At 49.8% G+C, this 27,886-nt stretch overlaps 1 protein-coding gene across 1 annotated transcript in view; it reads left to right on the top strand.

Annotated features, from left to right (window-relative positions):
* The window catches only part of LOC142906575 (dynein axonemal heavy chain 2-like), a 304,317-nt gene extending 277,765 nt beyond the window's left edge, over nucleotides 1-26,552 (top strand). The window contains exon 10 of the mRNA XM_076054707.1: nucleotides 25,930-26,552. Within this exon, the coding sequence (XP_075910822.1) occupies nucleotides 25,930-26,187 (258 nt within the window). The 3' untranslated portion in view covers nucleotides 26,188-26,552. The remainder of the gene's footprint in view (nucleotides 1-25,929) is intronic.
* The last annotated feature ends 1,334 nt before the right edge of the window (nucleotides 26,553-27,886 follow it).

The raw sequence follows: 27,886 nt of genomic DNA, 5'->3' as shown, positions 1-27,886 counted from the left end.
ATGGGTCTCTACACATGAGTCTATGGGTCTCTACACACGAGTCTATGGGTCTCTACACACGAGTCTATGAGTCTCTCTACGCGAGTCTATGGGTCTCTACACACGAGTCTATGGGTCTCTACATGAGTCTATGGGTCTCTACACGAGTCTATGGGTCTCTACACACGAGGCTATGGGTCTCTACACGAGTCTATGGGTCTCTCTACACGAGTCTATGGGTCTCTACACGAGTCTATGGGTCTCTACATGAGTCTATGGGTCTCTACACGAGTCTATGGGTCTCTACACACGAGGCTATGGGTCTCCACACGAGTCTATGGGTCTCTACACACGAGTCTATGGGTCTCTACACACGAGTCTATGGGTCTACACACGAGTCTATGGGTCTCTACACACGAGTCTATGGGTCTCTACACACGAGTCTATGGGTCTCTACACACGAGTCTATGGGTCTCTACACACGAGTCTATGGGTCTCTACACACGAGTCTATGGGTCTCTACACACGAGTCTATGGGTATCTACATGAGTCTATGGGTCTCTACACATGAGTCTATGGGTCTCTACACACGAGTCTATGGGTCTCTACATGAGTCTATGGGTCTCTACACACGAGTCTATGGGTCTCTCTACGCGAGTCTATGGGTCTCTACACACGAGTCTATGGGTCTACACACGAGTCTATGGGTCTCTACACACGAGTCTATGGGTCTACACACGAGTCTATGGGTCTCTACACACGAGTCTATGGGTCTCTACACACGAGTCTATGGGTCTACACACGAGTCTATGGGTCTCTACAGGATTCTATGGGTCTCTACACACGAGTCTATGGGTCTCTACGCGAGTCTATGGGTCTCTACATGAGTCTATGGGTCTCTACATGCGTCTATGGGTCTCCACACACTAGTCTATGGGTCTCTACACACGAGTCTATGGGTCTCCACACGAGTCTATGGGTCTCTACATGAGTCTATGGGTCTCTACACACGAGTCTATGGGTCTCTACATGAGTCTATGGGTCTCTACACACGAGTCTATGGGTCTCTACACACGAGTCTATGGGTCTCTACACACGAGTCTATGGGTCTCTACACACGAGTCTATGGGTCTCTACACACGAGTCTATGGGTCTCTACACGAGTCTATGGGTCTCTAGACACGAGTCTATGGGTCTCTCCACACGAGTCTATGGGTCTCTACATGAGTCTATGGGTCTCTACACACGAGTCTATGGGTCTCTACACACGAGTCTATGGGTCTCTACACGAGTCTATGGGTCTCTACACACGAGTCTATGGGTCTCTCCACACGAGTCTATGGGTCTCTACACACGAGTCTATGGGTCTCTACACACGAGTCTATGGGTCTACACACGAGTCTATGGGTCTACACACGAGTCTATGGGTCTCTCTACGCGAGTCTATGGGTCTCCACACGAGTCTATGGGTCTCTCCACACGAGTCTATGGGTCTCTACACGAGTCTATGGGTCTCTACACGAGTCTATGGGTCTCTATGTGAGTCTATGGGTCTCTATGTGAGTCTATGGGTCTCTACACGAGTCTATGGGTCTCTACGCACGAGTCTATGGGTCTCTACATGAGTCTATGGGTCTCCACACGAGTCTATGGGTCTCTACACACGAGTCTATGGGTCTCTACACGAGTCTATGGGTCTCCACACACGAGTCTATGGGTCTCTACACACGAGTCTATGGGTCTCTACATGAGTCTATGGGTCTCTACACGAGTCTATGGATCTCTACACACGAGTCTATGGGTCTCTACATGAGTCTATGGGTCTCTACACACGAGTCTATGGGTCTCTACATGAGTCTATGGGTCTCTACATGAGTCTATGGGTCTCTACACACGAGTCTATGGGTCGCTACACGAGTCTTGGGTCTCTACACACGAGGCTATGGGTCTCTCTACACGAGTCTATGGGTCTCTACATGAGTCTATGGGTCTCTACATGAGTCTGTGGGTCTCTCCACACGAGTCTATGGGTCTGTACACACGAGTCTATGGTCTCTACACACGAGTCTATGGGTCTCTACATGAGTCTATGGGTCTCTACACGAGTCTATGGGTCTCTACATGAGTCTATGGGTCTCTACACACGAGTCTATGGGTCTCTACACGAGGCTATGGGTCCCTACACGTGAGTCTATGGGTCTCTACACACGAGTCTATGGGTCTACACACGAGTCTATGGGTCTCTACACGAGTCTATGGGTCTCTACACACGAGGCTATGGGTCTCTACATGAGTCTATGGGTCTCTACACGAGGCTATGGGTCTTCACACGAGTCTATGGGTCTCTACGCGAGTCTATGGGTCTCTACACACGAGTCTATGGGTCTCTACATTAGTCTATAGGTCTCTACACACGGGTCTATGGGTCTCTACATGAGTCTATAGGTCTCTACACACGAGTCTATGGGTCTCTACACACGAGTCTATGGGTCTACACACGAGTCTATGGCTCTCTACACGAGTCTATGGGTCTCTACACGAGTCTATGGGTCTCCACACGAGTCTATGGGTCTACACACGAGTCTATGGGTCTCTCTACGCGAGTCTATGGGTCTCCACACGAGTCTATGGGTCTACACACGAGTCTATGGGTCTCTACACATGAGTCTATGGGTCTCTACACACGAGTCTATGGGTCTCTACACGAGTCTATGGGTCTCTACACACGAGTCTATGGGTCTCTACACACGAGTCTATGGGTCTCTACACGAGTCTATAGGTCTCTACATGAGTCTATGGGTCTCTACACACGAGTCTATGGGTCTCTACACATTAGTCTATGGGTCTCTACACACGAGTCTATGGGTCTCTACACACGAGTCTATGGGTCTCTCTACGCGAGTCTATGGGTCTCTACACGAGTCTATGGGTCTACACACGAGTCTATGGGTCTCTACACACGAGTCTATGGGTCTACACACGAGTCTATGGGTCTCTACACACGAGTCTATGGGTCTCTACACACTAGTTTATGGGTCTCTACATGAGTCTATGGGTCTCTACATGAGTCTATGGGTCTCTACACACGAGTCTATGGGTCTCTCCACACGAGTCTATGGGTCTCTACATGAGTCTATGGGTCTCTACACACGAGGCTATGGGTCTCTACATGAGCCTATGGGTCTCTACACACGAGGCTATGGGTCTCTACACATGAGTCTATGGGTCTCTACATGAGTCTATGGGTCTCTACACATCAGTCTATGGGTCTCTACACACGAGTCTATGGGTCTCTACACACGAGTCTATGGGTCTCTACACACGAGTCTATGGGTCTCTACACGAGTCTATGGGTCTCTACATCAGTCTATGGGTCTCTACACGAGTCTATGGGTCTCTACATGAGTCTATGGGTCTCTACACATGAGTCTATGGGTCTCTACACGAGTCTATGGGTCTCTACACACGAGTCTATGGGTCTCTACATGAGTCTATGGGTCTCTACACATGAGTCTATGGGTCTCTACACACGAGTCTATGGGTCTCTACACACGAGTCTATGAGTCTCTCTACGCGAGTCTATGGGTCTCTACACACGAGTCTATGGGTCTCTACATGAGTCTATGGGTCTCTACACGAGTCTATGGGTCTCTACACGAGTCTATGGGTCTCTACACACGAGTCTATGGGTCTCTACATGAGTCTATGGGTCTCTCTACGCGAGTCTATGGGTCTCTACACACGAGTCTATGGGTCTCTACATGAGTCTATGGGTCTCTACACGAGTATATGGGTCTCTACACACGAGTCTATGGGTCTACACACGAGTCTATGGGTCTCTACATGAGTCTATGGGTCTACACACGAGTCTATGGGTCTCTACACGAGTCTATGGGTCTCTACACACGAGTCTATGGGTCTCTACATGAGTCTATGGGTCTCTACACGAGTCTATGGGTCTCTACACGAGTCTATGGGTCTCTACACACGAGTCTATGGGTCTCTACATGAGTCTATGGGTCTCTCTACACGAGTCTATGGGTCTCCACACGAGTCTATGGGTCTCTACACACGAGTCTATGGGTCTCCACACGAGTATATGGGTCTCCACATGAGTCTATGGGTCTCTACACACGAGTCTATGGGTCTCTACACACGAGTCTATGGGTCTACACACGAGTCTATGGGTCTCCACACGAGTCTATGGGTCTCTACACACGAGTCTATGGGTCTCTACATGAGTCTATGGGTCTCTCTACACGAGTCTATGGGTCTCCACACGAGTCTATGGGTCTCTACACACGAGTCTATGGGTCTCTACATGAGTCTATGGGTCTCTACATGAGTCTATGGGTCTCTACACGAGTCTATGGGTCTCTCCACACGAGTCTATGGGTCTCCACACGAGTCTATGGGTCTCTACACACGAGTCTATGGGTCTCTACATGAGTCTATGGGTCTCTACACACGAGTCTATGGGTCTCTACATGAGTCTATGGGTCTCTACACGAGTCTATGGGTCTCTACACACGAGTCTATGGGTCTCTACATGAGTCTTGGGTCTCTACACACGAGTCTATGGGTCTCTACACACGAGTCTATGGGTCTCTACACGAGTCTATGGGTCTCTACACACGAGTCTATGGGTCTCTACACACGAGTCTATGGGTCTCTACATCAGTCTATGGGTCTCTCTACACGAGTCTATGGGTCTCTACACGAGTCTATGGGTCTCTACATGAGTCTATGGGTCTCTACACAAGTCTATGGGTCTCTACACACGAGTCTATGGGTCTCTACATGAGTCTATGGGTCTCTACATCAGTCTATGGGTCTCTACACACGAGTCTATGGGTCTCTACACACGAGTCTATGGGTCTCTACATCAGTCTATGGGTCTCTCTACACGAGTCTATGGGTCTCTACACGAGTCTATGGGTCTCTACATCAGTCTATGGGTCTCTACACACGAGTCTATGGTCTCTACACACGAGTCTATGGGTCTCTACATGATTCTATGGGTCTCTACATATGAGTCTATGGGTCTCTACACGAGTCTATGGGTCTCTACACACGAGTCTATGGGTCTCTACATGAGTCTGTGGGTCTACACACGAGTCTATGGGTCTCTACATGAGTCTATGGGTCTCCACACGAGTCTATGGGTCTCCACACGAGTCTATGGGTCTCTACGCGAGTCTATGGGTCTCTATGTGAGTCTATGGGTCTCCACACACGAGTCTATGGGTCTTCACACGAGTCTATGGGTCTCTACATGAGTCTATGGGTCTCTACACACGAGTCTATGGGTGTCTACACACGAGTCTATGGGTCTCTACACATTAGTCTATGGGTCTCTACACACGAGTCTATGGGTCTCTCTACACGAGTCTATGGGTATCTACACACGAGTCTATGGGTCTCTACACACGAGGCTATGGGTCTCTACACACGAGTCTATGGGTCTCTACATGAGTCTATGGGTCTCTACACACGAGTCTATGGGTCTCTCCACACGAGTCTATGGGTCTCTACATGAGTCTATGGGTCTCTACACACGAGTCTATGGGTCTCTACACGAGTCTATGGGTCTCTACATGAGTCTATGGGTCTCTACACACGAGTCTATGGGTCTCTACACGAGTCTATGGGTCTCTACACACGAGTCTATGGGTCTCTACACGAGTCTATGGGTCTCTACACACGAGTCTATGGGTCTCTACACGAGTCTATGGGTCTCTACACGAGTCTATGGGTCTCTACACACGAGTCTATGGATCTCTACACACGAGTCTATGGGTCTCTACACACGAGGCTATGGGTCTCTACACACGAGGCTATGGGTCTCTACACACGAGTCTATGGGTCTCTCCACACGAGTCTATGAGTCTCTACACGAGTCTATGGGTCTCTACACACGAGTCTATGGGTCTACACACGAGTCTATGGGTCTCTACACACGAGTCTATGGATCTCCACACACGAGTCTATGGGTCTCTCCACATGAGTCTATGGGTCTTTACACGAGTCTATGGGTCTCTCCACACGAGTCTATGGGTCTCTCCACATGAGTCTATGGGTCTCTACGCGAGTCTATGGGTCTCTACATTTAGTCCGTGGGTCTCTACATGAGTCTATGGGTCTCTACACGAGGCTATGGGTCTCTACACACGAGTCTATGGGTCTCCACATGAGTCTATAGGTCTCCACACGAGTCTATGGGTCTTTCTACACGAGTATATGGGTCTCTACACGAGTCTATGGGTCTACACACGAGTCTGTGGGTCTCTCCACACGAGTCTATGGGTCTCCACACGAGTCTATGGGGTCTCTACATGAGTCTGTGGGTCTCTCTACACGAGTCTATGGGTCTCTCTACACGAGTCTATGGGTCTCCACACGAGTCTATGGGGTCTCTACATGAGTCTGTGGGTCTCTCCACACGAGGCTATGGGTCTCTACACACGAGTCTATGGGTCTCTACACGAGTCTATTGGTCTCTACACGAGTCTATGGTTCTCTACACGAGTCTATGGGTCTCTGCACACGAGTCTATGGGTCTACACACGAGTCTATGGGTCTCTACACGAGTCTATGGGTCTCTACATCAGTCTATGGGTCTCTACACACGAGGCTATGGGTCTCTACATGAGTCTATGGGTCTCTACATCAGTCTATGGGTCTCTACACACGAGGCTATGGGTCTCTACATGAGTCTATGGGTCTACACACGAGTCTATGGGTCTCCACACGAGTCTATGGGTCTCTACACACGAGTCTATAGGTCTCTACGTGAGTCTATGGGTCTCTATGTGAATCTATGGGTCTCTACACACGAGTCTATGGGTCTCTACACACGAGTCTATGGGTCTCTACACACGAGTCTATGGGTCTCTACACACGAGTCTATGGGTCTCTCCACACGAGTCTATGGGTCTCTACATGAGTCTATGGGTCTCTACACATGAGTCTATGGGTCTCCACACGAGTCTATGGGTCTCTCTATGCGAGTCTATGGGTCTCTACACACGAGGCTATGGGTCTCCACACACGAGTCTATGGGTCTCTACATTAGTCTATGGGTCTCTACATGAGTCTATGGGTCTCTACATGAGTCTATGGGTCTACACACGAGTCTATGGGTCTCTACACGAGTCTATGGGTCTCTACACACGAGTCTATGGGTCTTTCCACACGAGTCTATGGGTCTCTACACACGAGTCTATGGGCCTTTACACTTGAGTCTATGGGTCTCTATGTGAGTCTATGGGTCTCTATGTGAGTCTATGGGTCTCTACACGAGTCTATGGGTCTCTACACACGAGTCTATGGGTCTCTACACGAGTTTATGGGTCTCTACACACGAGTCTATGGGTCTCTACGCGAGTCTATGGGTCTCTATGTGAGTCTATGGGTCTCTACACGAGTCTATGGGTCTCTACACGAGTCTATGGGTCTCTACACACGAGTCTATGGGTCTTTCCACACGAGTCTATGGGTCTCTACACGAGTCTATGGGTCTCTACACACGAGTCTATGGGTCTCTACACACGAGTCTATGAGTCTCTACACACGAGTCTATGGGTCTCTACACACGAGTCTATGGGTCTCTACACACGAGTCTATGGGTCTCTACACACGAGTCTATGGGTCTCTACACACGAGTCTATGAGTCTCTACACACGAGTCTATGAGTCTCTCTACACGAGTCTATGGGTCTCTCTACACGAGTCTATGGGTCTCTACACACGAGTCTATGGGTCTCTACACGAGTCTATAGGTCTCTACATGAGTCTATGGGTCTCTACACACGAGTCTATGGGTCTCTACATGAGTCTATGGGTCTCTCTACACGAGTCTATGGGTCTCTACACGAGTCTATGGGTCTCTACACACGAGGCTATGGGTCTCTACACACGAGTCTATGGGTCTCTCCACACGAGTCTATGGGTCTCTACACACGAGTCTATGAGTCTCTCTACACGAGTCTATGGGTCTCTACACACGAGTCTATGGGTCTCTACACACGAGTCTATGGGTCTCTCTACGCGAGTCTATGGGTCTCTACACACGAGTCTATGGGTCTCTACACACGAGTCTATGGGTCTCTACATTAGTCTATGGGTCTCTACACATGAGTCTATGGGTCTCTACATGAGTCTATGGGTCTCTACACACGAGGCTATGGGTCTCTACATGAGTCTATGGGTCTCTACACACGAGGCTATGGGTCTCTACACACGAGTCTATGGGTCTCTACATTAGTCTATGGGTCTCTACACATGAGTCTATGGGTCTCTACATGAGTCTATGGGTCTCTACACACGAGTCTATGGGTCTACACACGAGTCTATGGGTCTCTACACACGAGTCTATGGGTCTCTACACACGAGTCTATGGGTCTACACACGAGTCTATGGGTCTCTACACACGAGTCTATGGGTCTCTACACACGAGTCTATGGGTCTCTACACGAGTCTATGGGTCTCTCCACACGAGTCTATGGGTCTCTACATTAGTCTATGGGTCTCTACATGAGTCTATGGGTCTCTATATGAGTCTATGGGTCTACACACGAGTCTATGGGTCTCTACATGAGTCTATGGGTCTCTACACATGAGTCTATGGGTCTCTACATGAGTCTATGGGTCTCCACACGAGTCTATGGGTCTCCACACGAGTCTATGGGTCTCTACACACGAGTCTATGGGTCTCTACACATGAGTCTATGGGTCTCTACACACGAGTCTATGGGTCTCTACACACGAGTCTATGGGTCTCTACACACGAGTCTATGGGTCTCTCTATGCGAGTCTTTGGGTCTCTACACACGAGTCTATGGGTCTCTACACGAGTCTATGGGTCTCTACACACGAGTCTATGGGTCTCTACATGAGTCTATGGGTCTCTACACACGAGTCTATGGGTCTCTACACACGAGTCTATGGGTCTCTACACGAGTCTATGGGTCTCTACACACGAGTCTATGGGTCTCTACATGAGTCTATGGGTCTCTACACACGAGTCTATGGGTCTCTACACACGAGTCTATGGGTCTTTACACACGAGTCTATGGGTCTCTACATGAGTCTATGGGTCTTTACACACGAGTCTATGGGTCTCTACATGAGTCTATGGGTCTCTACACGAGTCTATGGGTCTCTACACACGAGTCTATGGGTCTCTACACGAGTCTATGGGTCTCTACGCGAGTCTATGGGTCTCTACACGAGTCTATGGGTCTCTACACATGAGTCTATGGGTCTCTACATGAGTCTATGGGTCTCTACACACGAGGCTATGTGTCTCCACACGAGTCTATGGGTCTCTACATGAGTCTATGGGTCTCTACACACGAGTCTATGGGTCTCTACATGAGTCTATAGGTCTCTACACACGAGTCTATGGGTCTCTACACACGAGTCTATGGGTCTCTACACACGAGTCTATGGGTCTCTACACACGAGTCTATAGGTCTCTACATCAGTCTATGGGTCTCTACACACGAGTCTATGGGTCTCTACATCAGTCTATGGGTCTCTCTACACGAGTCTATGGGTCTCTACACGAGTCTATGGGTCTCTACATGAGTCTATGGGTCTCTACACAAGTCTATGGGTCTCTACACACGAGTCTATGGGTCTCTACATGATTCTATGGGTCTCTACATATGAGTCTATGGGTCTCTACACGAGTCTATGGGTCTCTACACACGAGTCTATGGGTCTCTACATGAGTCTGTGGGTCTACACACGAGTCTATGGGTCTCCACACGAGTCTATGGGTCTCCACACGAGTCTATGGGTCTCTACGCGAGTCTATGGGTCTCTATGTGAGTCTATGGGTCTCCACACACGAGTCTATGGGTCTTCACACGAGTCTATGGGTCTCTACATGAGTCTATGGGTCTCTACACGAGTCTATGGGTCTCTACACACGAGTCTATGGGTCTCTACACACGAGGCTATGGGTCTCTACATGAGTCTATGGGTCTCTACACACGAGTCTATGGGTCTCTCTACACGAGTCTATGGGTCTCTCTACACGAGTCTATGGGTCTCTACATGAGTCTATGGGTCTCTACACACGAGTCTATGGGTCTCTACATGAGTCTATGGGTCTCTACACACGAGTCTATGAGTCTCTCTACACGAGTCTATGGGTCTCTATGTGAGTCTATGGGTCTCTACACACGAGTCTATGGGTCTCTCCACACGAGTCTATGGGTCTCTACATGAGTCTATGGGTCTCTACACACGAGTCTATGGGTCTCTACACGAGTCTATGGGTCTCTACACACGAGTCTATGGGTCTCTACATGAGTCTATGGGTCTCTCTACACGAGTCTATGGGTCTCTACACACGAGTCTATGGGTCTACACACGAGTCTATGGGTCTCTACACACGAGTCTATGGGTCTCTACACACGAGGCTATGGGTCTCTACATGAGTCTATGGGTCTCTACACACGAGTCTATGGGTCTACACACGAGTCTATGGGTCTCTACACACGAGTCTATGGGTCTCTACACACGAGTCTATGGGTCTCTACATCAGTCTATGGGTCTCTACACACGAGTCTATGGGTCTCTACATGAGTCTATGGGTCTCTCCACACGAGTCTATGGGTCTCTACATCAGTCTATGGGTCTCTACATGAGTCTATGGGTCTCTACACACGAGTCTATGGATCTCTACACACGAGTCTATGGGTCTACACACGAGTCTATGGGTCTCTACATGAGTCTATGGGTCTCTACACGAGTCTATGGGTCTCCACACACGAGTCTATGGGTCTCTACACACGAGTCTATGGGTCTACACACGAGTCTATGGGTCTCTACAGGATTCTATGGGTCTCTACACACGAGTCTATGGGTCTCTGCGCGAGTCTATGGGTCTCTACATGAGTCTATGGGTCTCTACATGCGTCTATGGGTCTCCACACACTAGTCTATGGGTCTCTACACACGAGTCTATGGGTCTACACACGAGTCTATGGGTCTCTACATGAGTCTATGGGTCTCTACACGAGTGTTTGGGTCTCTACACACGAGTCTATGGGTCTCTACACGAGTCTATGGGTCTCTACACGAGTGTTTGGGTCTCTACACGAGTCTATGGGTCTCTACACATGAGTCTATGGGTCTCTACATGAGTCTATGGGTCTCTACACATGAGTCTATGGGTCTCTACATGAGTCTATGGGTCTCTACACACGAGGCTATGGGTCTCTACATGAGTCTATGGGTCTCTACACACGAGGCTATGGGTCTCTACATGAGTCTATGGGTCTTCACACGAGTCTATGGGTCTCTACACACGAGTCTATGGGTCTCTACACACGAGTCTATGGGTCTCTACACACGAGTTTATGGGTCTCTACACACGAGTCTATGGGTCTCTCTACACGAGTCTATGGGTCTCTACACACGAGTCTATGGGTCTCTACATGAGGCTATGGGTCTCTACACGAGGCTATGGGTCGCCTGGCTTGCCTCTCTCCACCCCACCCCCCTCCCCCCTTTAATCAGACCCCCCACCCTCCCCCCCCCCCCACTTCGCACTCTCGCACCCAAGGCTACTGCTGGTGACTTTTCATTAGCAGGTTGTAGGTCACCTCCCAGGGTCATCCACCAGCCACCGTAATCCCTCTATCCATGCTCCTCCCTATCATCATCATCATCAACATCCACCACCACCACCTCCTTCTCCTCCTCCTCCTCCTCGCCCACTCATCACGGAGTGAGCGGCTTGACCTTGATAACTGAACTCCCCCTCCCCCCGCCTGCCTGCCACTCCTCGCAATGCGCTGTGCGTGTGTGTGCGTGTGTGTGCGTGTGTGTGTGTGCGTGTGTGTGTGTGTGCGTGTGTGTGCGTGCGTACGTGCGTGCGAGTGAGGAGCGGTGGTGCAGCGGTTAGCGCTACGCTGCGCTACGAACCCGGCGACCCGGGTTCGATTCCCGCTCACGGCCAACACCGGCGGTGACGATTACCTGAACCGGTCCTGGGGCTCCCCGAGGTCGACTCAGCCTCAAATGAGTTACCTGGTGTAGCTGTGTTTAGTAAACATCGCCACTGGGGAGACAAAGGCGGCCGGGCGTGGTGCTGGCCACCCACCCCCTCGTGTGCCACAGTGCCGGTAGCCTTCAGGGGTTGCTGCTACTCGCTGACAGCACTTGCGCCAGCGGTCCCTCAAGGCTACACAGGGGATCTTTGTCTTTTTTCTGTCTGTGTCTTATGGGGAGCGGTGGCTCAATTGCCTAAAGAGCCTAACAAGTTCAACAGACACACACTCAGACACACTCACACTCAGACACACACACAAACACACACACACAGACACACTCACACTCAGACAACAACAGCAACAACCGCCATTCGCCACTAAGTGGCGGTGACGTCACCACGGCGCTTGTGCCAGGCTATGTGCACCCTGAGGCCACGTGAAGTGTCGAACGCCCGTTGGCAGGAGGTCACGGGGCAGACCCAGGTGCCACAGGTCGACTGACTGAGATGACTGGCTGATGCACCACCTGTGCCCCCTACTGTGCCAACCTGCTGTGCTTTAGCCACCCGGCGCTCCGCTCGTTGTTCTGAGCGTCGCTCCTCCGCCCTCCGTTGTTGTTGGAGGGCGACTACCTCCAACTGCCCAGTAGCATCCTTCACGAGCCTCCTCCACAGAGGCCGATCTTGACACCGCTGGTACCGGTCATCGGCAAGTCCACTCAGCTCCACGTCCTCCTGTACCACATCACTCCATCTCTTCTCTAGCCCGTGCCGCGCCCGCTTAGCCCCCTCAATCCGGCCGAACAAAAGCTGTTTCGGCATGCGGTGGCTGGGCATGCGGGCTACATGACCCAGCCATCGGCAAAACAACCCCCTACCTCCTCGCGGTGCCGGATGGGCAACTCTGTCGTGGACAGTGCTGTGGGGGGAGGTCTAATTTTGATTTGCTCCTCCCCTCATGGCATATGTGTCCACCACAGGGGCTAAACGGGGGCTCTGGACGGGTGCGAGGGGCTGGTAACCCCTCCACCTTTCAATTAATTACCACGAAACCACGAGTTAAACTGAAACACTCAGACACACACACAAACACACACACAGACAAAGGTCAGCCCGTATAGCCTGTTAGGGGCAAGTGCTATTTAGCGAGTCGCAGCAGCTATGTAGACCACGACGTACACTCACTCACTCAGTCGCCCTGTCAGATGCCGCTGCAGCTACTGCGGCCGTCTGGAACGCTCCTGCTAATTCGGAATCCACGCGGGGAGCTGTGATGGGACTTTTAAATCATCGTCATCATCATCATCGTCCAGATTGACAAACTCGTCTCTTTAGAACTTCTCTCTGTGCCGAGTTTGTTGGTCTTCCCCCTGTCAACAAATCTCCAATTAGCACGGTTGGCTACATAGCGATTGAACGGAGTTCAATATCCACGCTGTACACGGAGACGCACAGACTCACAACGAGACAACAGAGACGCACAGATTCAAACAGAGACCCACAGACTCACACGTAAACGCACAAACTCACCACACAGAGACCCACAGACTCACCACCCATAGACCCACAGATTCACACAGAGACCCACAGACTCACACAGAGACTCACAGACCCACTACACAGAGACCCACAGACTCACACAGAGACCCACAGACTCACCACACAGAGACCCACAGCCTCACACAGAGACCCATAGACTTACACAGAGACCCACAGACTTACATAGAGACCCACAGACTCGCACACAGAGACCCACAGACACACCACACAGAGACCCACAGACTCACACAGAGACCCACAGACTCACCACACAGAGACCCACAGACTCACCACACAGAGACACACAGACTCACACAGAGACCCACAGACTCGCACACAGAGACCCACAGACACACCACACAGAGACCCACAGACTCACACAGAGACCCACAGACTCACCACACAGAGACCCACAGACTCACACAGAGACAGTGGTGCGTGGGGAATGATTGCTGGGCGTTGCCCCCCCAGACCCCCCCTTTGGCCACTACCACCACCGCTAGCACCGTCACCACCACCATCACCACCACCACCACCGCCACCACCACCACCACCGCCACCACCACCACCACCACCGCCACCACCACCACCACCACCGCCACCACCACCACCACCGCCACTACCACCACCACCGCCACCACTACCACCACCACCACCGCCACCACCACCATCACCACCACCACCGCTACCGCCACCACCGTCACCACCGCCACCACTGCCACCGCCACCACTGCCACCACCGCCACCACCACCGCCGCCACCACCACCATCACCACCATCACCACCACCGCCATCACCGCCACCACCACCATCACCGCCACCACCACCACCATCACCACCACCGCCATCACCACCACCACCACCGCCGCGTCTGTTGCCAGCATTACGCCGGCGAGGAGGATGACCGTGGCAGCGTTTCATTTGACGGGGTCAGCGCCACTGAGATGAGAGAGAGGAGGGCGAGAGAGGGAACGCTGCGGCCATGTCATTAACAGAGGCCCTGGGGTGTCCGCTGCACGCACACACACACGACAAGATGTTACTTGTGTATGTGTGTGTGTGCCTCTATGTGGTGTGGCTGTGGCTGTGGGTCTCTGTGTGGTGAGTCTGTGGGTCTCTGTGTGGTGAGTCTGTGGGTCTCTGTGTGGTGAGTCTGTGGGTCTCTGTTTGAGTCTGTGGGTCTCTGTGTGAGTCTGTGGGTCTCTGTGTGAGTCTGTGGGTCTCTGTATGAGTCTGTGGGTCTCTGTGTGAGTCTGTGGGTCTATGTGTGAGTCTGTGGGTCTCTGTGTGAGTCTGTGGGTCTCTGTGTGAGTCTGTGGGTCTCTGTGTGAGTCTGTGGGTTTCTGTGTGAATCTTTGGGTCTCTGTGTGAGTTTGTGGATCTCTGTGTGAGTCTGTGGGTCTCTGTGTGAGTCTTTTGGTCTCTGTGTGAGTCTGTGGGTCTCTGTGTGAGTATATGGGTCTCTGTGTGAGTCTATGAGTCTCTGTGTGAGTCAGTGGGTCTCTATGTGAGTCTTTGGGTCTGTGTGTGAGTCTGTGGGTCTCTGTGTGAGTCTGTGGGTCTCTGTGTGAGTCTGTGGGTCTATGTGTGAGTCTGTGGGTCTCTGTGTGAGTCTATGGGTCTCTGTGTGAGTCTGTGGGTCTCTGTGTGAGTCTGTGGGTCTCTGTGTGAGTCTTTGGGTCTCTGTGTGAGTCTATGGGTCTCTGTGTGAGTCTGTGGGTCTCCGTGTGAGTCTGCGAGTCTCCATTCAGCACGGTGCCTCTCACCTGGTACAACAAAAAACATTTAAAGTTACTTCGGCTTCATTTACTGGTCCCTACTCACAACCACCTCACCACGTTGATGCAGAGATGATGATGATGATGGTGATGATGGCGATGATGGCGATGATGATGACAATGATGATGGCGATGATGATGGCTATGATGATGGCGATGATGATGGCAATGATGATGATGATGATAGCGATGATGATAGTGATGATGATGGCGATTATGACGATGATGATGGCGATGATGATGATGGCGATGATGATGATGATGAAGATGATGGCGATGATGATGATGATGGCGATGATGATGGCGATGATGATGGTGATGATGATAGCGATGATTATGGCGATGACGATGATGATGGCGATGGCGATGATGATGGCGATGATGATGGCGATGATGATGATGATAGCGATGATGATGGCGATGACGATGATGATGGCGATGACGATGATGATGGCGATGACGATGATGGCAATGACAATGATGATGATGATGGCGATGATGATGATGGCGATGATGATGATGGCGATGATGATGATGATGGCGATGATGATGGCGATGATGATGATAATGGCGATGATGATAGCGATGATGATGGCGATGATGATGATGATGGCGATGATGATGGCGATGATGATTGCGATGATGATAGCGATGATGATGATGGCGATGATGATCTTGATGGCGATGATGATGATGGCAGCAAAGGCAGAGAATGAGGCTGCGTAATTCTGGACTCTTTTTTTCCCCCTGTGCTGTCCGAGGTGGTGAGTTGTAGTTGTTGAGAGTGTGGGTGGTGGTGGTGGTGGTGACACAGTATGGGGGGGGTACAGCTGTCAGTCATCTCAGTCGACCTGCTGGGTCCGTCTCGTGACTTGGTGCACCTAGCCTGGCACGGTAGGGAGGTACAGCTGGTGGTGCATCTGTCAGTCATCTCAGTCGTGCGACCTATGGCACCTGCTGGGTCTGTCCCGTGGTCTGGTGCACCTAGCCTGGCACAGTAGGGGGGTACAGCTGGTGGTGTATCTGCCAGTCATCTCAGTCGGCATGACCCATGGCACCTGCTGGTCTGTCTCGTGAGCTGGTGCACCTAGCCTGGCACGGTAGGGGGGGGGGGGTACAGCTGGTACACAAACATCACACGATACATAAACCATACACACACACGACACGCATCATACATACATACATACACACACATACACACATCATATACACACACACACACATCATACACACGCATCATATAAACACACATACATACATACACACATACATACACACGCATGATACACACATCATACACACATCATATACACACACATCATACACACACATCATATACACACATCCTACACACGTACACACATCATACATACACACGCATGATACACACACACCCACAGCACACACACATCATACATACACACATCATACACATCACACACACATCACACGCAAGCACATGCAAGCTGATCTCAATTTTCAGACACACGCACATACACATCACACTATACACAAGCATCATACGCACATCATACACACATCACACGATACACACATCACACCATACACACATCACACCATACACACATCACACCATACACACATCACACGATACACACACCACACCATACACACATTACACCATACACACATCACACCATACACACACATCACGCGACACACACATCACACCATACACACATCACACGATACACACATCACACGTTACACACCACGCGATACACACGACACACACATCACACATCACACGATACACACATCACACGATACACACATCACACCATACACACATCACACGATACACACACCACACGATACACACACCACACCATACACACATCACACCATACACACATCACACCACACGATACACACATCACACGATACACACATCACACGATACACACATCACACCACACGATACACACATCACACACATCACACCATACACACATCACACGATACACACACATCACACGATGCACATCACACCATACACACATCACACCATACACACATCACACGATACACACATCACACGAGACACATCACGCGATACACACATCACACACACACATCACACGATACACACATCACACGATACACACATCACACGAGACACATCACACGTTACACACATCACACGATACACACATCACACCATACACACATCACACGATACACACACATCACACGTTACACACATCACACGATACACACATCACACCATACACACATCACACGATACACACACATCACACGATACACACATCACACGATACACACATCACACGATACACACATCACACGACACACACATCACACCATACACACATCACACCATACACACATCACACGATACACACACATCACACCATACACACATCACACCATACACACATCACACGATACACACATCACACCATACACACATCACACGATACACACATCACACCATACACACATCACACCATACACACATCACACCATACACACATCACACGATACACACATCACACCATACACACATCACACATACACACAACACATGACACACACATCACACCATACACACATCACACGATACACACATCACACGATACACACATCACACACACATCACACGTTACACACATCACACGACACACACATCACACTATACACACATCACACGATACACACATCACACACACACACATCACACGACACACACATCACACCATACACACATCACACGATACACACATCACACACACATCACACCATACACACATCACACGATACACACATCACACACACACATCACACGAGACACATCACACGTTACACACATCACACGATACACACACACATCACACGATACACACATCACACGATACACACACATCACACGATACACACATAACACCATATACACATCACACCATACACACATCACACGATACACACATCACACACACATCACACCATACACACATCACACGATACACACATCACACAATATACACATCACACCATACACACATCACACCACACACACATCACACGATACACACACATCACACGATACACACATCACACCATACACACATCACACGATACACACATCACACCATACACACATCACACTATACACACATCACACGATACACACATCACACGATACACACATCACACCATACACACATCACACGATACACACATCACACCATACACACATCACACTATACACACATCACACGATACACACATCACACGATACACACATCACACGATACACACACATCACACCATACACACACATCACACGACACACACATCACACCATACACACATCACACTATACACACATCACACGATACACACATCACACCATACACACATCACACGATACACACATCACACCATACACACATCACACTATACACACATCACACCATACACACATCACACGATACACATCACACACACATCACACCATACATACATCACACGTTACACACATCACACGATGCACACATCACACACACACATCACACGATACACACATCACACGAGACACATCACGCGATACACACACATCACACGACACACACATCACACGATACACACATCACACGACACATACATCACACACACATCACACCATACACACACATCACACGATACACACATCACACCATACACACATCACACCATATACACATCACACCATACACACATCACACGATACACACACATCACACGATACACACATCACACGATACACACATCACACGACACATACATCACACACACATCACACCATACACACACATCACACGATACACACATCACACGACACACACATCACACCATACACACATCACACCATACACACATCACACGATACACACACACATCACACGATACACACATCACACGACACATACATCACACACACATCACACCATACACACACATCACACGATACACACATCACACGACACACACATCACACCATACACACATCACACCATACACACATCACACGATACACACATCACACCATACACATCACACCATACACACATCACACCATACACACATCACACGATACACACATCACACCATACACACATCACACGATACACACATCACACGACACACACATCACACCATACACACATCACACCATACACACATCACACGATACACACATCACACGATACACATCACACACACACATCACACGAGACACACATCACACGATACACACATCACACCATACACACACATCACACGATACACACACATCACACGATACACACATCACACCATACACACATCACACCATACACACATCACACTATACACACATCACACGAGACACATCACGCGATACACACATCACACACACACATCACACACACACACATCACACGAGACACATCACACCATATACACATCACACCATACACACATCACACCATACACACATCACACCATATACACATCACACCATACACACATCACACGATACACACACATCACACGACACACACACATCACACCGTACACACATCACACCATACACACATCACACGACACACACACATCACACGACACACACACATCACACCATACACACATCACACGATACACACATCACACCATACACACATCACACGATACACATCACACACACATCACACCATACATACATCACACGTTACACACATCACACGATGCACACATCACATGATACACACATCACACACACACATCACACCATACACACATCACATGACACACATCACACACACACATCACACGATACACACATCACACGATACACATCACACGTTACACACATCACACGATACACACATCACACCATACACACATCACACGATACACACATCACACTATACACACATCACACGTTACACACATCACACGATACACACATCACACCACACACACATCACACGATACACACATCACACGAGACACATCACACGTTACACACATCACACCATACAGACATCACACGATACACACGTCACACGATACACACATCACACGTTACACATCACACACACATCACACGAGACACATCACACGATACACACATCACACGACACACACACATCACACGACACACACATCACACCATACACACATCACACGATACACACATCACACGAGACACATCACGCGATACACACATCACACACACACATCACACGATACACACATCACACCATATACACATCACACCATACACACATCACACCATACACACATCACACGATACACATCACACACACATCACACCATACATACATCACACGTTACACACATCACACGATACACACATCACACACACATCACACGAGACACATCACACGATACACACATAACACGATACACACATCACACGATACACACATCACACGATACACACATCACACCATACACACATCACACCATACACACATCACACACACATCACACGTTACACACATCACACCATACACACATCACACGATACACACATCACACACACACACATCACACGAGACACATCACATGATACACACATCACACGATACACACATCACACGATACACACATCACACCATACACACATCACACGATACACACATCACACGATACACACATCACACGATACACACATCACACGATACACACATCACACACACACACATCACACGAGACACATCACACGATACACACATCACACACACACACATCACACACACACATCACACGAGACACATCACACGATACACACGTCACACGATACACACGTCACACGATACACACATCACACGATACACACACCATACACACACATCACACCATACACACACATCACACGATACACACATCACACCATACACACATCACACGATACACATCACACACACATCACACCATACATACATCACACGTTACACACATCACACGATGCACACATCACATGATACACACATCACACACACACATCACACCATACACACATCACATGACACACATCACACACACACATCACACGATACACACATCACACGATACACACACCACACGTACGCACGCGGCACATTGCACAAACGCATTATCACAGCGGCGCTCACAAAGCAACCTTTAAAAGTTCTGAGAATGGCCGAGTGGCCGAAAATTGTGATCGCGATTTCGTGTTTTTCCCCCTCCCCATTTCGGAGGTCTCAATTTAAATGTTCTCGAGTTTTTTTTATATATATTTATTTTTCGATTTAAAGCTTTCGTGACTGCAAGGATTCATCTTCTTTGGTTCTTTCGGTAAAGTCACCACCACCACGTAGAATGAGAATAAATTGATGAAATGAAATAACACAATAAAACTCTCGTCCCTTCACCTGATGAAGGCCGCTTGTGTTGTGGCCCGAAACGTCGTGAGAATTTTATCGTGTTATTTTATTTTATCAATTTATTATTTTATTCTCATTCTACGTGGTGGCGACTTTACCGAAAGAACCAAAGAAGATATATTTATTCATTTTTTTTAAATGGGTCGCTGCATTTTTTTCTCCTGTAGTCTACATTTCACTTTGACCACCTTAAGGGGCCGTCCATAAATGACGTCACGCACCTATGGGGTGGTAGTGGGGGTTGGGGTGGTCAGACATTTGTGACGATGTGTGACGAAGGGGGAGGGGGGGAGGGGGGGGGTTGAGAAACGTGACGTCACATCAAAATGCGCAACTTTATAAATAACTACAGACAACACGTTAATTGAATTGACTCTTTACTAAATGTTTTCTCCTACAACATCAGAGTGCAGCGCCAACACATTAAATACGCAACTACAATGACAATAGTTCAAAGCGATTTGAAGCATGTTTTATATATTTTTTTTGGGGGGGGGGGGGGCGGGGACAGAGCTTTGTGACGTCATATTTGAGGGGGGGGTGTCTGACTTTTTGTGACGCCGTGTGACGAAGTGGGGGGGGGGTCAAAAATCGTCAAAAATCGCGTGACGTCATTTATGGACGGCCCCTTACCCACCCTACCCCTTGCAGTAATTTGCGTTAAGAAGAAGGGGAAGTCGTACTGGGTCCTGTTCAAATCTCGTTTTGATAATAGCAAAGAGAAACACAAAGGAGGTGGGGGGGGGGTAGAGAGGGGGGGGTCCCCCCACATTCACCACAGAGCCGCCTCTGCGGTGAATGTGGTTGGGTGAGTGGGTGAGTGAGTAACTGAGTGGTTGGGTGAGTGGGTGAGTGAGTGACTGAGTGGTTGGGTGAGTGGGTGAGTGGGTGAGTGAGTGGTTGGGTGAGTGGGTGAGTGAGTGGTTGGGTGAGTGGTTAGTTGAGTGGGTAAGTGGCTGGGTGAGTGGTTGGGTGAGTGGGTGGTCGGGTGATTGGGTGAGTGGTTGGGTGAGTGGTTGGGTGAGTGGTTGGTTGAGTGGGTGAGTAAGTGGCTGGGTGAGTGGTTGGGTGAGTGGGGTGAGTGAGTGGTTGGGTGAGTGAGTGGTCGGGTGATTGGGTGAGTGGTTGGGTCAGTGACTGAGTGGTTGGGTGAGTGGTTGGGTGAGTGGTTGGGTGAGTGAGTGGTTGGGTGAGTGGGTGAGTGAGTGAGTGGTTGGGTGAGTGGTTGGGTGAGTGAGTGGTTGGGTGAGTGGGTGAGTGAGTGAGTGGTCGGGTGATTGGGTGAGTGAGTGGTTGGGTCAGTAACTGAGTGGTTGGGTGAGTGAGTGGTTGGGTGAGTGGTTGGGTGAGTGAGTGGTTTGGTGAGTGAGTGGTTGGGTGAGTAGTTGGGTGAGTGAGTGGTTGGGTGAGTGAGTGGTTGGGTGAGTGGTTGGGTGAGTGGGTGAGTTGTTGGGTGAGTGGGTGAGTGAGTGGTTGGGTGAGTGAGTGGTCGGGTGATTGGGTGAGTGAGTGGTTGGGTGAGTGGTTGGTTGAGTGGGTGAGTAAGTGGTTGGGTGAGTGGTTTGGTGAGTGGGTGAGTGAGTGGTCGGGTGATTGGGTGAGTGGTTGGGTGAGTGGTTGGGTAAGTGGGTGAGTGAGTGGTTGGGTGAGTGAGTGGTTGGGTGAGTGAGTGGTTGGGTGAGTGAGTGGTTGGATGAGTGAGTGGTCGGGTGATTGGGTGAGTGAGTGGTTGGGTGAGTGGTTGGGTGAGTGGGTGAGTGAGTGGTTGGGTGAGTGAGTGGTTGGGTGAGTGGTTGGGTGAGTGGTTGGTTGAGTGAGTAGTTGGGTGAGTGGTTGGGTGAGTGGTTGGTTGAGTGACTGAGTGGTTGGGTGAGTGAGTGGTTGGGTGAGTGGTTGGGTGAGTGGGTGAGTGAGTGGTTGGGTGAGTGTGTGGTTTGGTGAGTGGTTGGGTGAGTGGATGGTTGAGTGGGTGAGTAAGTGGTTGGGTGAGTGGGTGAGTGAGTGGTTGGGTGAGTTAATCTGGACACTTTCAATTTCGGCCCGCGAAAGTAGACACCACAGAGCTAGATCTGGCAAACCACGTGTCCCTTGCCCTGTCTCTCTCCTCTCTCTCTCATCATCATCACGGTGGCTAGGAGATGTTGACTACCTCGCCTGGTGCGCAGGAGGTCTTGGGTTCGATCCCGACCCCTGACGCCTCCTGCTGTATATTTGGAGTCTGCGTGTCTCTCTCTCATCATCATCATCATCACGGTGGCTAGGAGATGTTGACTACCTCGCCAGGTGTACAGGAGGTCGTGGCTAATGCTATACACTTCCACGTGACGATGATGATGATGATAATGACGATAAGCCCACCACTTGGTTGAGCTGTCATTCGTGATGGCCAGACGCGCTTCTCAGTAGTGAGGCCTTACCTGTTAAAATAAAAGAGTTAATTTTAGTTTAGTTCATGGGTCTCCATGTATCTTTATGGGTGTCTATACATCTCCGTGCATCTATGTGGGTCTCCATGTGTCTCTATGGGTGTCTATTCATCTCTATGGGTCTCTATGCGTGCCTCTACGCGTCCATAAGTATTTGGCTACTGCTCCTCCATCCCCCCCCACTCATCTCACCTCCTCATCTCACCTCCTCCTTCTCACCCCCTCCATCTCACTTCCTCCATCTCACCCCCTCCATCTCACCTCCTCCATCTCACCTCCTCCATCTCACCCCCTCCATCTCACCTCCTCCATCTCACCCCCTCCATCTCACCCCCTCCATCTCACCTCCTCCATCTCACCTCCTCCATCTCACCCCCTCCATCTCACACATCCTCCATCTCACTTCCTCCATCTCACCTCCTCCATCTCACCCCCTCCATCTCACCTCCTCCATCTCACCTCCTCCATCTCACCTCCTCCATCTCACTTCCTCCATCTCACACCTCCATCTCACCCCCTCCATCTCACACCCTCCATCTCACCCCCTCCATCTCATCCCCTCCATCTCACCTCCTCCATCTCACTCCCTCCATCCTCCATCTCACCTCCTCCATCTCACACCTCCTCCATCTCACACCTCCTTCATCTCACCTCCTCCATCTCACCTCCATCTCACCCCCTCCATCTCACCCCCTCCATCTCACCTCCTTCATCTCACCCCCTCCATCTCACCTCCTCTATCTCACCCCCTCCATCTCACCCCCCCCCCCCTCCATCTCACCTCCTCCATCTCACCTCCATCTCACCCCCTCCATCTCACCCCCTCCATCTCACCTCCTCCATCTCACCTCCTCCATCTTACCCCCTCCATCTCACCCCCTCCATCTCACCCCCTCCATCTCACCCCCTCCATCTCACCTCCTCCATCTCACCTCCTCCATCTCACTTCCTCCATCTCACACCTCCATCTCACCCCCTCCATCTCACCTCCTCCATCTCACCCCCTCCATCCTCCATCTCACCTCCTCCATCTCACACCTCCTCCATCTCACACCTCCTTCATCTCACCTCCTCCATCTCACCTCCATCTCACCTCCATCTCACCCCCTCCATCTCACCCCCTCCATCTCACCTCCTCCATCTCACCCCCTCCATCTCACCTCCTCCATCTCACCCCCTCCATCTCACCCCCCCTCCATCTCACCTCCTCCATCTCACCTCCATCTCACCCCCTCCATCTCACCCCCTCCATCTCACCTCCTCCATCTCACCTCCTCCATCTCACCTCCTCCATCTTACCCCCTCCATCTCACCCCCTCCATCTCACCCCCTCCATCTCACCCCCTCCATCTCACCTCCTCCATCTCACTTCCTCCATCTCACACCCTCCATCCTCCATCTCACCTCCTCCACCTCACCTCCTCCATCTCACCCTCTCCATCCTCCATCTCACCCCCTCCATCTCACCTCCTCCATCTCACCCCCTCCATCTCACCCCCTCCATCCTCCATCTCACCTCCTCCACCTCACCTCCTCCATCTCACCCTCTCCATCCTCCATCTCACCCCCTCCATCTCACCTCCTCCATCTCACCCCCTCCATCTCACCTCCTCCATCTCACCCCCTCCATCTCACCCCCTCCATCTCACCTCCTCCATCTCACCCCCTCCATTTCACCCCCTCCATCTCACCTCCTCCATCTCACCCCCCCCCACCCCCCCCTCCTTCTCACCTCCTCCCTTGTCACCCTCCACGAAGGACACGAGCTGGGAGGTGGTGAGCAGCACCAAGGCGAGGCTGGAGCAGTTCAGGAGGACCATGCCGCTGATCGCCCACCTGAGGAATCCCGCGATGAGGGAGAGGTACGGAAGGTTTCCGTTTCATTCACGGGGCGTGGGCCCCCGTGAGCCGTGCGGCCTTTTGGCTCGGGTGCAACCGCAACAACCAGGGCGCCTTAACGCGGCGACGCGGGGCACAAACATCCAGGAAGAACCAGCAAAGACCTTCCAGAAATAAGTAATATTTAAAAACAAAAAACAAAATTTTAAAACACGCTTTCATGAAATGTCCCGTACGAGTAATGGTAATTGGCAGAACTCCACCACGACGGCAGGAAGTGGCCCCGAAGCTTGGCCATGACGTAAGGGGACCGCGGTGATTGACAGCCAACGTGAGTTGAGCGTGGACAGTTGCAGGCAAGCCGCACACGTAACGTATTAAAGAGATCAGTTTAACACGTAGAAGGCTTTCGCGACCAATGTTATTCATAATAAAGGTTTTTGGGTTAGATCGCGTTTATTTATAAATGTGTCGTAACCCTCCACCACCCGACACGGCCAATCAGCAAAAAAAAGTGTCACGTTGACAAAAGACAATTCACTACTTTAGTACTCAAACTGTAAATGTGGATTCACTCTTCAACACACCGGTGGGCTAAAGTAGTGAATTGTCTTTTGTCAACGTGACACTTTTTTTGCTGATTGGCCGTGTCGGGTGGTGGAGGGTTACGACACATTTATAAATAAACGCGATCTAACCCAAAAACTTTTATTATGATTAAAAAGATCGCTTAAAAATATTTTCTTTGCGATTTAAAGCTTTCGTGACTGCAATGATTCATCTTCTTTGGTTCTTTCGGTAAAGTCACCACCACATAGAATGAGAATAAAATAATACATTGATGAAATAAAATAACACAATAATATTCTCACGACCTTTCGGCCACAACACAAGCGGCCTTCATCAGGTGAAGGGACGAGACTGTCTGGAGGACAGCGCTGGAGTGAAAAAAGCCACGCTGAGATCACGACCTTTAAGCTGTGTGAGAAGAAACAAAGCGCCTTGACAAAGGAATTAGCATAGAATTTAGCATTGAAATGGCTGAGTGATTAGCTTGTGACTGGTCACAGGAAAGGTTATGTTAAGGGGTGCCTTTGCGGATGTGTATGCTTTAACTTTAACATAGCCTTTTCTGTGACCAGTCACAAGCTAATCACTCAGCCATTTCAATGCTAAATTCTATGCTAATTCCTTTGTGAAGGTGCTTTGTTTCTTCTCACACAGCTTAAAGGTCGTGATCTGAACGTGGCTTTCTCACTCCAGCGCTGTCCTCCAGACAGTTTCGTCCCTTCACCTGATGAAGGCCGCTTGTGTTGTGGCCGAAACGTCGTGAGAATGTTATTGTGTTATTTTATTTTATCAATTTATTATTTTATTCTCATTCTACGTGGTGGTGGTGACTTTACCGAAAGAACCGAAGAAGATGAATCCTTGCAGTCACGAAAGCTTTAAATCGAAATTTTAAAATATTATATATTTTTTTCTTCTTTGGTTCTTTCGGTAAAGTCACCACCACGTAGAATGAGAATAAAATAATAAATTGATCAAATAAAATAACACAATAAAATTCTCACGACGTTTCGGCCACAACACAAGCGGCCTTCATCAGGCGAAGGGACGAGACTGTCTGGTAGGACAGCGCTGGAGCTGAATCCTTGCGGGTCACGAAAGCTTTAAATCAAAATCATATTTTATTTATTTATTTTATGACAGAATATAGTTATTGTCATCAGTATGACGTCAGTATAGCAAGTTTACAGTCGATACCACATTGGGAAGTGGGTTAACATTAAGTTACAAGATTTGAGGATGCAACAACAGAATAAAAGCGTGCAAAATAATTAAAAAAGCACCGGGTATCAACGCTGCAAGTCAA

This window comes from Petromyzon marinus, chromosome 67, assembly GCF_048934315.1.
Source record: "Petromyzon marinus isolate PM22_M1 ecotype Great Lakes invasive population chromosome 67, UKy_Petmar_22M1.pri1.0, whole genome shotgun sequence".
Taxonomy (NCBI): domain Eukaryota; kingdom Metazoa; phylum Chordata; class Hyperoartia; order Petromyzontiformes; family Petromyzontidae; genus Petromyzon; species Petromyzon marinus.
Note: the sequence above shows the minus strand (reverse complement) of the source record. Positions and strands in the feature narration are given on the sequence as shown.